Genomic DNA, 13,057 nt, shown 5'->3' with positions numbered 1-13,057 from the left:
ACGACCCTGAAAACAAAGATAGACAAATTACAGCAAACACAAAGGGATTTAAATATTCATTCTTTCTGCACTACACATTTAAATGGAACAGGAAGAGTCCCTAACATATGGTACCACATGAAGTACTATCTGCCATGCATTTCACAATGGTTTGCAGATATAGATGTAGATACTGGACTGATCCAGATAGTATGCTATACTGTATGTTTTCTTCTGTAGCTTCAACAAAAATACTTTCTGACACCAAAATTCATATTTGATGTTGACACCAAAATTCATATTTGATGTTGACAGAGGTATCTTTTTTTAGAAAGATTTCTTGCCATTGTCAGTTATTTTGGTCCCTTAGTAGCAGATCTTGTTTGCTGTTTTCAGTGTCCCATTTCCTAATATGGAGTGAGGTGACGCATTGGTTAGCACACTGGACTCGCATTTGGGAGGATGATGGTTGAAATCCCTTTCGGCAATCCAGATTTAGGTTTGTCGTGATTTCCCTAAACCAATGCATGCAAATGTAGGGACAGTTGCTTTGAAAGGACATGGCCAATTTCCTTTTTGATCATTGAAGCAATCCAAGCTTGTGTTTTGTCTCTAATAACCTCACTGTTGATGGGATGTTACACTCTAATCTTCAGTCATTTTCTAATCTAATTTCCTCAGTGTCACCTGGTTCACTTCTGCTATATTCCATTACCCTTATTTAAAATTGTTGATATTCATCTTTTAACGTCTTTTACTGTAAACTACTGTACCCACACACACCACCCGACAGTTTCAGCTCCCCTCTGCCCATCACCTCCTCCCAACTCACCACACCTTACCCTCATTGTGCACTGTTCTACGCCAATGCACCCACCATTCTTTTTCCCCTTTTCTGCTCCTCTCCTTTCTGCTCCGTTTTTTCCCAACCTCCACCCCCACAGCCTCCCAGTGCTGCATCAGATAGCCTTGTCTGCCATCTCTAGTCCCTGCACACTCCACCAGTAGCACTGTTTCCTCTTCCCCACCTGTATCCTGCTGATTTCCCCTTCCCCACTTCATTACTGATTGACAAACTGCCTATTTGCTTCTGTCTCAGGTTCTTCAACCGACATTCGTCGATGATTTTACTGATGTTTCGCCAGCACGAGTGGCTGGCATTGTTAGTGCGTCGCTTCGCCTTCCACTGCTGGTGGTGAACTGGAGCCAAGCTCGCGGCCGCAGACTATATGTACATGGCGTGCCAATGTCCGAGGGCTTCACCATGGTCATTTCTGGTGTGGTTCTCTATTGCTACCTGCGATGGTCATTCGCTGCAGTACGGGAAGCCAAGATCCATTTACCTTAGGGCATTCTTCTTTCTTGTTGATCTATTCCTGTGTTTGTGTATTTCTACAGCTTCTCTGAACAAGTGGGTGTGATAGTGCTTCTCTGCAGCCAGAGTTTCTGTGTCGTTGAATTTTATTACATGGTCGGTCCCATTCAACACGTGCTCTGCCACGGCCGATTTCTCCATTTGCCCCAACCTGCAGTGTCCCTTATGTTCATGGATCCTAGTGCTGATTGATCATCCAGTCATTCCGACATAAACTTTTCTGCATGTGCATTGTAAGCGGTATATTCCCAACATTGCGAGTGGGTCCCTTTTATCCTTTGCCACTCTAAGACATTCTTTGATCTTCCTTGTCGGTTTGAAAATTGTCTTTACATCGTGTTTGTGCAATATACAGCTAATTCTGTCCATCACTCTGGGACTGTATGGCAGAAAGGCTGTACCTGACATTTCTTTTTCTGATTTCTTACTTTGCCAATTGTTTGGCTCTGTTACACTTCTAATATAATTTGTGTAGTACCCATTGCTCCTCAGAACATTTTCTAGGTGTTGCATTTCGCATTTGAGGTGCCGCAGCTCACATATTCATCCTGTTCGTGTTAGGAGCATATGAATCATACCTGTTTTTCTGGCTCGGGTGGTGGTTTGATAGTTTGTGCAGGTATCGGTCCGTGTGTGTTGATTTTTGGTACACGCTATGTCCCAGGTTTTTGCCATCGCTTGTGACCAGCACATCTAGAAATGGTAGTTTCTTGTCCTTTTCTACTTCCATGTAAATTTTATGTTGGCATGGAGGCTGTTCAAGTGTCTTTGGAAGTCACCGAGCTGTTCTTCGCCATGGCTCCTCACAAAGTAAGTATCATCTATGTATCTGTACCATACCTTAGGTTTACAAGTTGTAGAATCCAGTGCCCGTGCTTCGAAATGTTCCATGAAGAAGTTGGCCACCACTGAACTAAGAGGACTACCCATGGCAGTGTCTTCCAGCTGTTCATAGAAATTGCCATTCTATGTGAAATAGCTCATGGTGAGACATGCATGGAAGAGAATGAGATTTTCACTCTGCAGCAGTGTGTGCGTTAATATGAAACTTTGGGTCCCGAGTTCGAGTCTCGGTCCGGCACACAGTTTTAATCTGCCAGGAAGTTTCATGCATGGAAAAGCTTGTCATGTCTTGTGGGAAAATGGAACCGATGTGCTCCAGAGCGTCACTGAGTGGCATTTTCGTAAACAAAGAAACAATATCAGAGCTGACCAGGATGTCATTGGTGCAAGTTTTAGTTTCTTCAACATCTCAGTGAAATGTCCTGAGTCCTTTATGTATGTATCAGTCTTCCCCACGTGCGGCAGGAGCAGAGAGGCCAAGAGTTTTGCCAGTTCATACGTCAGTGAGCCAGGAGCGCTAACAGTCAGTCTTAGTGGAACGTTGTTCTTATGGATCTTAGGTAATCCATACAGCCAATGTGGTAGGGCTTCTGTGTTGCGCAGGTTTCTGTGTATGTCTGCCGTATTCCGTGTGATATGCCGCATCAGATCTGCACTTAGTTTTCGGTACCTCTTTGGATCTAATAGGTCTCGGATCTTTTGCTCATAAGGTCTTTATTACGACGGTCGCATTCCCCTTATTGGCAGGCAGTACCAATATACTCTTGTCAGCGTTAAGATTCTTAATAGCTTGTACCTCTTCTTTCTTCAGGTTGCAAGCTGGTGGTTTAGCTTGGTGCAGTATTGTCACTGTTTCAGAGTGTATTTCCTCTGTCCTTTCACAAGGAAGGGTCCGAATGGCTGCTTCAGTTTAGCAATGATGTCCTCAATAGGTATAGTTCTCAGGATGATAGCAAAATACCCTCCTTTTTGAAGAACAGACACTTCCTCTTAGGTCAGTTGTCATTCAGTGAGGTTGACCACTGTACGTGACATGTCGCGAATCGCCTTGTCAGTCTGCTTCCGGCATCTTTCAAACTTTATCTTATGTTAATGCAGTACTCTAGTTCGTTCTACATGGTCCTGTGAGTGATGGTGTCGATCTTGTCCCAGTCGCCTCGATGCATTCTGCTACTTTGTTGATAGAACATGTCCAGAAGTTCCTGATCCATTCTTGCCAAGTCTCTCCATGTTGTATGAATTCACTCATGAAGAAAAGCTCGTTCCATTCTGTCGTAGATACTATGTGCTTGGGTGGTGGTGAATAGGCACTTACATTTCAAGAACTTCGGTGTAGCATCTTCATCCCTGCACTATGAAAGGAAAGCGAGAGAGGACATCAACACGCTTTCTTCTTCCGTCGTTGGTCTGCCATTACTGATTGTTGCTCCTGTTCAATGATTTTCAGTTTCGTTCTAGCCTGAACAGCAAGAGTGATTTGTGTGTGAGGCATACGTAGTTGTATGAATACATGTGTATTTTTTCTTTTCTGATGAAGGCTTCAGCCAAAAGCTTAATGTGTAACAAGCTTTTAATTGTTTCCGTCTGCAACTCAGCATGTCATCTATACTGTGAATGGCAATCTGCCCTTTCCATAATTGTTTGTATTCCAACCTGGACTTTCCACTGCTTGAAGAAATGACATCTACCTTCACAAATCATCCCTGCACATTTATAGGAAAGCCCAGCTCATCCAGTGCCTTGTGAACAAAGCCACAAAAGAAGGCTATAGGCTATGCAAAATAAACAAACCAGAGCAAGTTTTTACATTTTTATTTTTTGTAGCGAAAAGAAAAGTTTCTTGAGAAAACTATAACATTACAAGGAATTGTCAAGCTAGCTTATCTTCAGGAGGAGAAATTTTGCACTTTATTCTTTTCTTATAGCAAAATTTAAAGCAAATTCTCTGATGCATTTTCATACAAAATAAATAATACCAAAGTGCACACATAATATTTTGGACAGCTGACAACAGGCTAAATATTCATTATCGCTAACACTGTACATACACTATACAGTCATGTTTATGAAAATAACAACAATAAGAATTTCAAACTGTAGTAACACAACATCCAAAATTAAAAAATGACTGTTACTTTTTGAAGACACCTCATACATGAGCAGGAAAATTTTAAAACTAGAAGTACATTGCTCATTTGTCAGTGTTTCTGAGAAGTTTTCCATTATGTTTGTTCAGCACATTCCACTGCCAGCTTTTTTGTATTTCTTGGTTGTGGAATGTTTACGCATTGATTTCTTTTTTCAGGTTTTGTCCTGCATTGTAATAGTCTTTTTTCTTTTTTTTTCTGGCAAGATCACTAATAATGTACACACAAATCCAGTAATGTATCCATTTTCAGAAAAAGTTAAGTCCTCCAATGGCAGCCATCTTATTGCCAGTATCCTGTGTAATGATAATTTTACTTTGAATACATTTTTCAAGCACTGTATCGTGATTACATAAATTGAATATACCATTATTATTCTCATCCTGCAGGGACAGGATCGACAGCTACTACTTGTGCAACAACAACAACAGCAACAGCAGCAACAGCAACAGTCCCAGCAGCAACAACAACAGCAGCAACAGCAGCAAGGCCCAGGAGGCACAATGCGAGCTGGTCAGGTACTAGGAGGTCCTGGCCCTCAGCGACCACCGTTTGATAACATCGAAGTTGCACGACAGCAAAACCTTGTTAAGATCCAGCAGCTACGTGAAACACTGGAAGCTGCACAGCAACAAGAACTGCAGTACAAGTCCCAACTTGAGGTATATGCCATACTGAAAGCAAATTTAAGAACTAAAAATCAGAGAATGTCTTTGTCTATCTCATCTGCTCTATTTAAGTTGCAGAGTTAGGTGCTGTCTCCGGTATTCTGTAACAGTACATACAGTAAAGCAAAAGAAATAATAATTAAAAAATTATCAGTTTTCACAAATAGTTATGATTAAATTGTGTCATGCAGTTAGAGATATATATTTTTATACAAAAGTCTCAGCAGAGTACAACCTATGTCTTTTGTGAATTAAAACTATTCCAACCATGCTAAAATGGAGGTAGTCATGCAGATGATATACAGTACTGAATGCGCCACCTACAAAATTTAGGGGTTTTATCTTCACGTGTAATAAATTTCAGAAAGTTGATAAAAATGTGCATTATCAGTGTACATAATCAGCTTTAAAGGAATTGTAATGCTATTTGCTATTTTTTCAAAAAGTCAAGATGTCAGCAATGGCGTATTCACTCTTGGTATAGATATCCACTTCATCAGTTTTCTCATGAGCTCATGCCTCAATCATCTTCTCACCATAAGCATCCTCTAATGGCCACTCATGAGGAGGTTTAGGAACAAAATTGTCAATTTTGAAAGGCCTATGCCCTGTGTGCAGTTCCACTGTCACCAGATTTCTCTCTGACATATATATCATCCTTATGCATCCGAAGTATAATTAGGAAAGTGTTACAACAATTTGTTTTTGTAGCTTTAATTTTTCTAAGCAAGGAAAATAAAAGTCCACATTTTAGCAGTGAACCTATGATCTTCAGTCTTTTGCATGAACCTCCATTAATATGGTTTACTCAGATGCTGGACACTTATCTTAATGCAGTTTGTCAACGACCCAAGAGAAACTATTAAATACTGCACCACATCATTGCTAATCCATTTAATTTATCAAATTAGCATTTCTTTTGTCACAGTGTTCAGTCCATGTATTCACAATGGTCAGCATCATAATTGTCTGAATTGTTACAAAAATATGATATTATTGGTGGTTTGATTTGGAGATGAACAGCATTGGCCGATTGCTTCCTCACATTCAAAACTGTACTATGTTTAGTATCCTTCACCCCATAATCATAATTAAATGTATAATTTTGAATATAGACAGGCAGTGTGCTAAACTAGATGATCCCTTCAAATCTTCCAGGTCTTCTTCTTACATTGGCTCCCTCCTCTGTGGTGAAATAAATAATAATGGCAAATCTGCAGATCTAAAGGAGTACCAGATCTCTCCAAAAAATTGTACAATAGCAGTCATGACAGCTTGATGTAACACTATTGTGTACAATCAGCTAATTCATACCGTCAGAACTATAGCAACTAACAAGCCTGACATTGTTGTGCATCATCCAGATAAAATATCATCCCTGTTAATTATTATCTCAGTCCTGTGTGATTAATTCTAGTTCTGTTACAAGAAATTGAAATATAGGTATATTAGCACTGAAGTCAGGCAACTGCGGAATATAGAAACTGTTTTCATCCCCATCATCATTATTGCCCCTAGGATTAGTGGCACACAGTTTTAAGAGGCTTTATCTAGGAACCGAGATTGTAGTAAAGACACTGAAATACATTATCTTGTGCTGTTCAGAACCATCATCATCTTGCACAAAGTACTTGTAAAGTCACTTAAGTCAACAGCCTTATGCCTTATTCCGAGGAAGCTGGAAGGAACATGGAATAAAATGAGGGCCGCTTTTTTTTTCCCCCTCCAACCTCTGATAGGCTATAAGTTAAAGACAAGTTCATAGAAAATAATTATTTTATTACCAAAAGTTTTATACACTTATGGTTACTTTTCAACACAATCACCGAAAAGATTGAGACATTTATCGTACCTGTGGACAAGCTTTGCAATACCCTCTTCAAAAAATGTCGCCGCCAGTGATGTCAAATGATCATTGACGTTGTTTTGAACATCTTCATTGATTTGGAAATGCTGCCCTCGTAGCCACGTCTTCAATTCAGAGAAAAGGTGAAAGTCGCTAGGTGCCTGGGCAGGACTGTACGGCGGATGATCGAAAATGTCCTGTTGAAATTGTTCAAGGCAGCATTGGGTTGTGCCGGCAGTGTGTGGATGAGCATTGTCATGGATCAACAGAATTCCTGAAGTCAGTAATTTGGTTATTCAAAACAAAAAAACAAACAGGAATGCTAACTGAAGACATGGCTGGGAGGGCAGCACTTTCAAACCAACAAAGATCTTCAAAACAACATCAATGCTCATTTGCAGTCATTGACGGCAACAGTTTTTGAAGAGGGTATTGCAAAGCTTGTCCACAGGTACAATAAATGTCTCAATCTTTTCAGTAATTGTGTTGAAAAAAAGTATTTTTGGGAATAAAATAATTGTTTTCTACGACTTTGTCTTTTATTTATACTCTATCGGAAGTTTGGGGGGGGGGGGGGGGGGAGAATGGTCCTTGTATTTTGATTGTACCTAACAATGTACTCTTTGTTGTGAAACATAAAGACAATAATAATAATACTAAAAATAAAAACGTATAAATACATCGGCTACACCACTGCAATTTCATAACCACTTCTACAACCCTTTAGATCACATAACATCAACAGATACGAAGAAAGTAAATTGGAAAAAGAAAACACTACGTGGCAAGCACCCGTATCATCTAACACAGCCACACATCGATCAAGACGCATCCAACACATGGCTAAGAAAAGGCAATATATACAGTGGGACTGAAGGATTCATGATTGCAATACAGGATCAAACAATAAACACCAGATATTACAGCAAGCATATTATTAAAGACCTAATACCACAACAGATAAATGCAGACTTTGCAAACAACAAATAGAAACAGTAGATCACATCACAAGCGGATGTACAATACTAGCAAATACAGAATACCCCAGAAGACATGACAATGTAGCAAAAATAATACATCAACAGCTTGCCTTACAACATAAACTTATAAAACAACACGTTCCCACATACAAGTATGCACCACAAAATGTACTGGAGAGTGATGAATACAAATTATACTGGAACAGACCCATTATAACAGATAAAACAACACCACATAACAAACCTGACATCATACTCACCAACAAAAAGAAGAAATTAACACAACTAATCGAAATATCCATATCCAATACAACAAGTATACAAAAGAAAACAGGAGAAAAAATTGAAAAATACATCCAACTGGCTGAGGAAGTCGAGGACATGTGTCATCAGGATAAAGTTGACATTATACGAATTATACTATCAACTACAGGAGTCATACCACACAATATCCACCAGTACATCAACGCAATACAGCTACATCCAAACTTATACATACAACTACAGAAATCTGTAATTATTGATACATGTTCAATTACCTGAAAGTTCCTAAATGCAATGTAACATATACCGTACAGTTAAAAGGAAGTCACGCTTGATCAAGGTCCGCGTCACTTTCCATTTTTAACCAGACCTAAAAAGGTCTGAGAAAGGAAAGAAGATAATAATAATAAGAGGATGAATCAAATATAAATGGGATTTTTGCTTTGGAAATGCATTTGTCCCAGTGTATGGGCAGCTTTTTGATGCCCTCATCATAAAAAGAACTGGATTGTGTCACCAGCCAGTTGCGCACAAAGTCTTCCACACTCTCGTCATCTTCAAATCGTCACCCTCCTAGAGCTTCTTTAAGCGAACCGAATAAATGGGGTTCACAGGATGATAAGTCCAGGCTGTAAGGAGGATGATCAAGTGTAGTCCAGTGCATTTCCTGTAGCTTGGAGACAGTTAGAGCTGCAGTATAGGATCGCACGTTGTTGTGGAGGAGGATGACCTGTCGAATCGATTGTTCTTGTCTTTTGCAGCAATATGCAACTCTTGCCTTGTTCAACAATTTGCAGTAGTAGTAAGCAGCATTGATTGTGCGTCACTCATGCAAAACGTCACTCAGCAAAATGCCTTGCTGATCGTAAAAAATGGTTGAAAGAACCTCGCCAGCTGACAGTCGAGTCTTGGCTTTCACTGGTGCTGCCTCCCCTTTCTCCATCACTCCTTACTGGCTTGTTTGGGTTCTGGAGTGTAGTGGTGAACCTATGTTTTGTCTCAGGTGACGATCTGACTCAAAAATGCATCACCTTCTTCCACAAACTTTGTTGTAAGCCTCTGACAGACCTTCAAACGTCTCAGCTTCAGATTTTCAGTCAAACGTTTAGGGACTCATCCAGGACACACTTCATGGAACTGTAGGTCATTTGTGATGGTTGCTTGACAGCTCCCATAACTGATTCCGACGTTTTGTGCAATTTCTGATACTCTCACCCATCAATGGTCATCAGTAATGTCTTTAACCTCATGAACGTTTTTGTCTGTAATGCTGGTCTGAGGAAGGCGATCGTATTGCTGATTTTCCACACGTTCCTGTCCTTCCTTGAACTTTTTTCTCCGTCGTGTTGTTGTTCGCGGGCCGCTCCACGGGTCCCGCCGCGTTTTCCGTCACTTCAACCCTGCGACTGTTCCAGTCGCCGTTACAACATTTTGGCGACGAGGTAAACGGTGGTCGTTGTTAGTATGAAGGCGAAGTTGGTCTATCTGCTGGAGCAACAGCAGCAGCTCATGCAGCAGCAGCAGCTCCAGTTAGACATCTTGAAAAAGTCGCTGCAGTTGCTAACGGACAAAGTCGATGCCCAGGACGCATTACCACAACAGCTTCTGAGTCCTCGGGTGTCCGAAGCTTTCCCATGTCTGCCGTCGTTTCCACCCTTTAATGACGCTAACGAGAACTGGAAAACCTACTTATATCGGCTGAAACAACATTTCATGGCTTTTCAAGTCACGGACGACTCCTTGCAGCGGTCGTTGTTTATATCTTGGGCCTCCCCGGACACCTTCTTTCTTCTCCGCAAGTTGGCACCATTGTCCGATCCTGTGGCTCTCTCTTTCCAGGAGATCTGCCTTTTGCGGACAAACTATTATTCCCAACGCTACCATGTGGTCGCCTCTCAACTGGAGTTCTACCAGTACCATAAACAGCCTGGTCAATTGTATCGTTCCTGGGTCATGGACTTGCAGGGTCTCATCAGCCATCGATGCTATTTTACATGTACCAACCAGCAGTGTAAGGCTTCATATGTGGACTCCCTGATCCGGGATGTGGTGTTTCAGCTGGCTCCCGATCCTGAGGTCTGTACTGCGGCGTTGAAACGCAACAACCCCTCCTTGGAAGAGATTCTCCACATTGCCCACTCCTTTCAAATTGCTCAAGCGGCTAACGAGCATATTATGGCACGACCGCAGGTGGTGGTGATCATGGCGTCACGGCGGGTCCTGCCCTCGCGACATTGACGTGGCCCAGCTGACAGAGGCCAGCACCGTCGGGACTGCTCGTTGTTCAACGTCTCTATGGCATCGGCGCCTTAGGTTGCCCCTCGTCGCCGGTCACGCGGCCCACTTCCATCTTGCCCACAGTGCTTTACTCCACATTTGCGGGCTGATTGTCCCCACCGCTGGAAAACGTGCACGCTGTGTAACAAGGAGGGGCACATCCTATTGGTTTGTCATAGTCGCTCGACTCGCTCCAGTCCTGCCCCTCCTGGGCCTCAAGATACAGTCCGTACTCTGCAATTGATTGTCCCACAGGATGACCCGACAGTGCGGAAGCTTTTCCTCAGGCTCCGCATTTCACTGAGGATGTCAGTTTTTAGGTTGACACTGGGGCCACCGTCTCCCTGATTAATATGGCGACATATACCTGGCTGGGCCCTCCTGCATTGTCTCCCTCTTGCCGTTTGGTCACCTACGGAGATGGTTCCATTCCCCTTCATGGGCAGTTCATCGTCCAGGCGATGTAAAAGCGTGTTCCCCGGCTCCTTACCATCTTTGTCGTCGACCATTTGTCGGCTTCGAATATTTTTGGCCTGGATACATTTCAACTGTTTGGCTTTTCAATTTCCGATGAAGTTAAGGTCGTTTCCACGGCTGTTCCCTTTCAGGACTTGGACAATCTGTGCTCCGCTTTTGCATCGTTGTTTGCACCGGATCTCAGATGTGCTTCTGGCTTTCAGGTGCACATCACCCTACGGCCGGATGCACAGCCTCGCTTTTTCCGGGCCCGACCCCTTCCGGTGGCCTTATGGCCATCAGTCAAGCAGGAACTTGATCGGCTCCAGGCCTTTGGCATGCTGGAGCCTGTAGCTTACAGTGTATGGGCGACACCACTGGTGGTCATACAGAAACCCAGTGGGTCGCTTCGGCTGTGCGGGGTCTTCAGCGCTGCTGTCAATGCTCAGTCCCTCATTGACACTTACCCCATACCCTGACAGGAAGACCATCTTGCCAAGCTTGCCGGAGGAGAGTATTTTTCCAAGATCGACCTGGCTGAAGCATACCACCTGTTGCCCTTGGATGCCGAATCTCAGAACATCATTGTTATCAACACGCCTTTTGGATTGTATAATTACAAGCGCCTCCCCTTTGGTCTCTCTTCAGTGCCGGCCATTTTCCAGGAGCAGCTTACACAGCCTATCCCTGCCTATGTGAAGTATCTGGATGACATCTTGGTCACCAGACGTTCCCGCCAGGAACATTTGCAAAACCTCAGTGCCTTATTTCATGCTCTGCAGTCGGTTGGTTTAAGCAGTTGGCTGGACAAGTGTTGTTTTTTTCAACCATAGGTGGAATACTTAGGTCACTGGCTTAGCAAAGATGGCATTCGCCCTTCGGGTCGTAATGTCGTGGCCATTGAGGCCCTTCCTCGTCCCAAAGACTTATCTGAACTCCAGGTGTTTTTGGGCAAGGTTACTTATTACTTACAGTTCTTACCCCAGGCTGCCTCCGTTGCTCAACCCCTGAATCACTTGCGTCGCAAAGGGGTACCTTTTGATTGGACTCCTGCCTGTGACCAGGCTTTTCTCCGTTTAAAGGCGATGCTGAATCGCTCCTTGGTTGTGGTGGCTGATGCGTCAGCATACGGCATTGGGGCCGTCCTTGCACACCGGGATGCCAATGGCTCCGAACAGCCCATCGCTTATGCCTCTAAGATGTTGACCCCAGCACAACGGAACTACTCCCAGATTGAAAATGAGGTTCTCGCGATCGTGTTTGCTGTCCAAAAATTTCACACCTATCTCTTTGGGGCAATGTTCACCCTCCTGACGGACCATAAACCCTTGGTTACACTTTTCGGAACCCACTCTCACCTTCCAGAGCGGACGGCTCAATGTCTCCAGCACTGGCATTGTTTTACATAATTACGCTTACACCACCCGCTATAAGCCCAGCGCCCACCATGCTCACGCGGATGCTTTGTCACGTCTCCCAGTGGGCCCCAATCTTGCCTTTGACCAACAGGAGGTCCTCTGCTTTCACATTGATTCCGCCCGCTGGGATGCGCTGGACGGTCTGCCTCTTATGGCTGCTCACATTGCCGCGGCTACCCACTGCGACCCTGTCTTGCGGCAGGTTCTCAACTACGTGGTCCACGGGTGGGTGTCCTACGTTACTCGTCGGATGCAGTCGGATTTCAGCATCTGGCGCCACGTGTCCCACAGGCTCTCCATGGTTGATGATTTCCTTCTGTTGGCCACGGAGTCGGATGCCCATTAGGTGGTCATCCCTTCGGAATTGCGGCTTCGGGTGCTCGGGTTGTTACACTGCGGGCACTGGGGTATGTCCTGTATGAAAGGTTTGGCTCGCAAGCGTGTGTATTGGCCCGGCATCATTGGTGATATTGAGTGCCTGGTCCGTGGGTGCACTGTCTGTGAGCATCACCAGGCGAGTCCCCCTCAGTCATTTGCACCCTGGCCTGTGCCTCGCCGGCCCTGGGATCGCATCCACATCGATTTTGCGGGCCCGTTTTTGGAGTACATGTGGTTACTCATCGTTGATGCCTACTCCAAATACCCATATGTTGTCCGAATGGCATCCACCGCCACGGAGGCTACACTCACGGCCCTGGCCCAGGTTCTCGCCATCGAGGGTTTGCCACACACATTGGTCTCTGATAATCCTCCCCAATTCACGGTGTCCTCCTCCCACGACTTCTGTCAGGCCAGCAGTATCAA

General features: G+C 43.8%; 1 protein-coding gene across 3 annotated transcripts in view; it reads left to right on the top strand.

Annotated features, from left to right (window-relative positions):
* Positions 1-13,057, top strand: part of LOC126199282 (mediator of RNA polymerase II transcription subunit 25) — a 194,660-nt gene that overhangs the window by 149,070 nt on the left and 32,533 nt on the right. For all 3 annotated transcript variants that reach the window (XM_049936091.1, XM_049936093.1, XM_049936090.1), the window contains one exon: positions 4,734-5,006. In XM_049936091.1, the coding sequence (XP_049792048.1) occupies positions 4,734-5,006 (273 nt within the window). The remainder of the gene's footprint in view (positions 1-4,733; positions 5,007-13,057) is intronic.

Source organism: Schistocerca nitens, chromosome 8 (genome assembly GCF_023898315.1).
Source record: "Schistocerca nitens isolate TAMUIC-IGC-003100 chromosome 8, iqSchNite1.1, whole genome shotgun sequence".
NCBI lineage: Eukaryota > Metazoa > Arthropoda > Insecta > Orthoptera > Acrididae > Schistocerca > Schistocerca nitens.
This window is presented reverse-complemented; position numbering and strand designations above follow the sequence as displayed.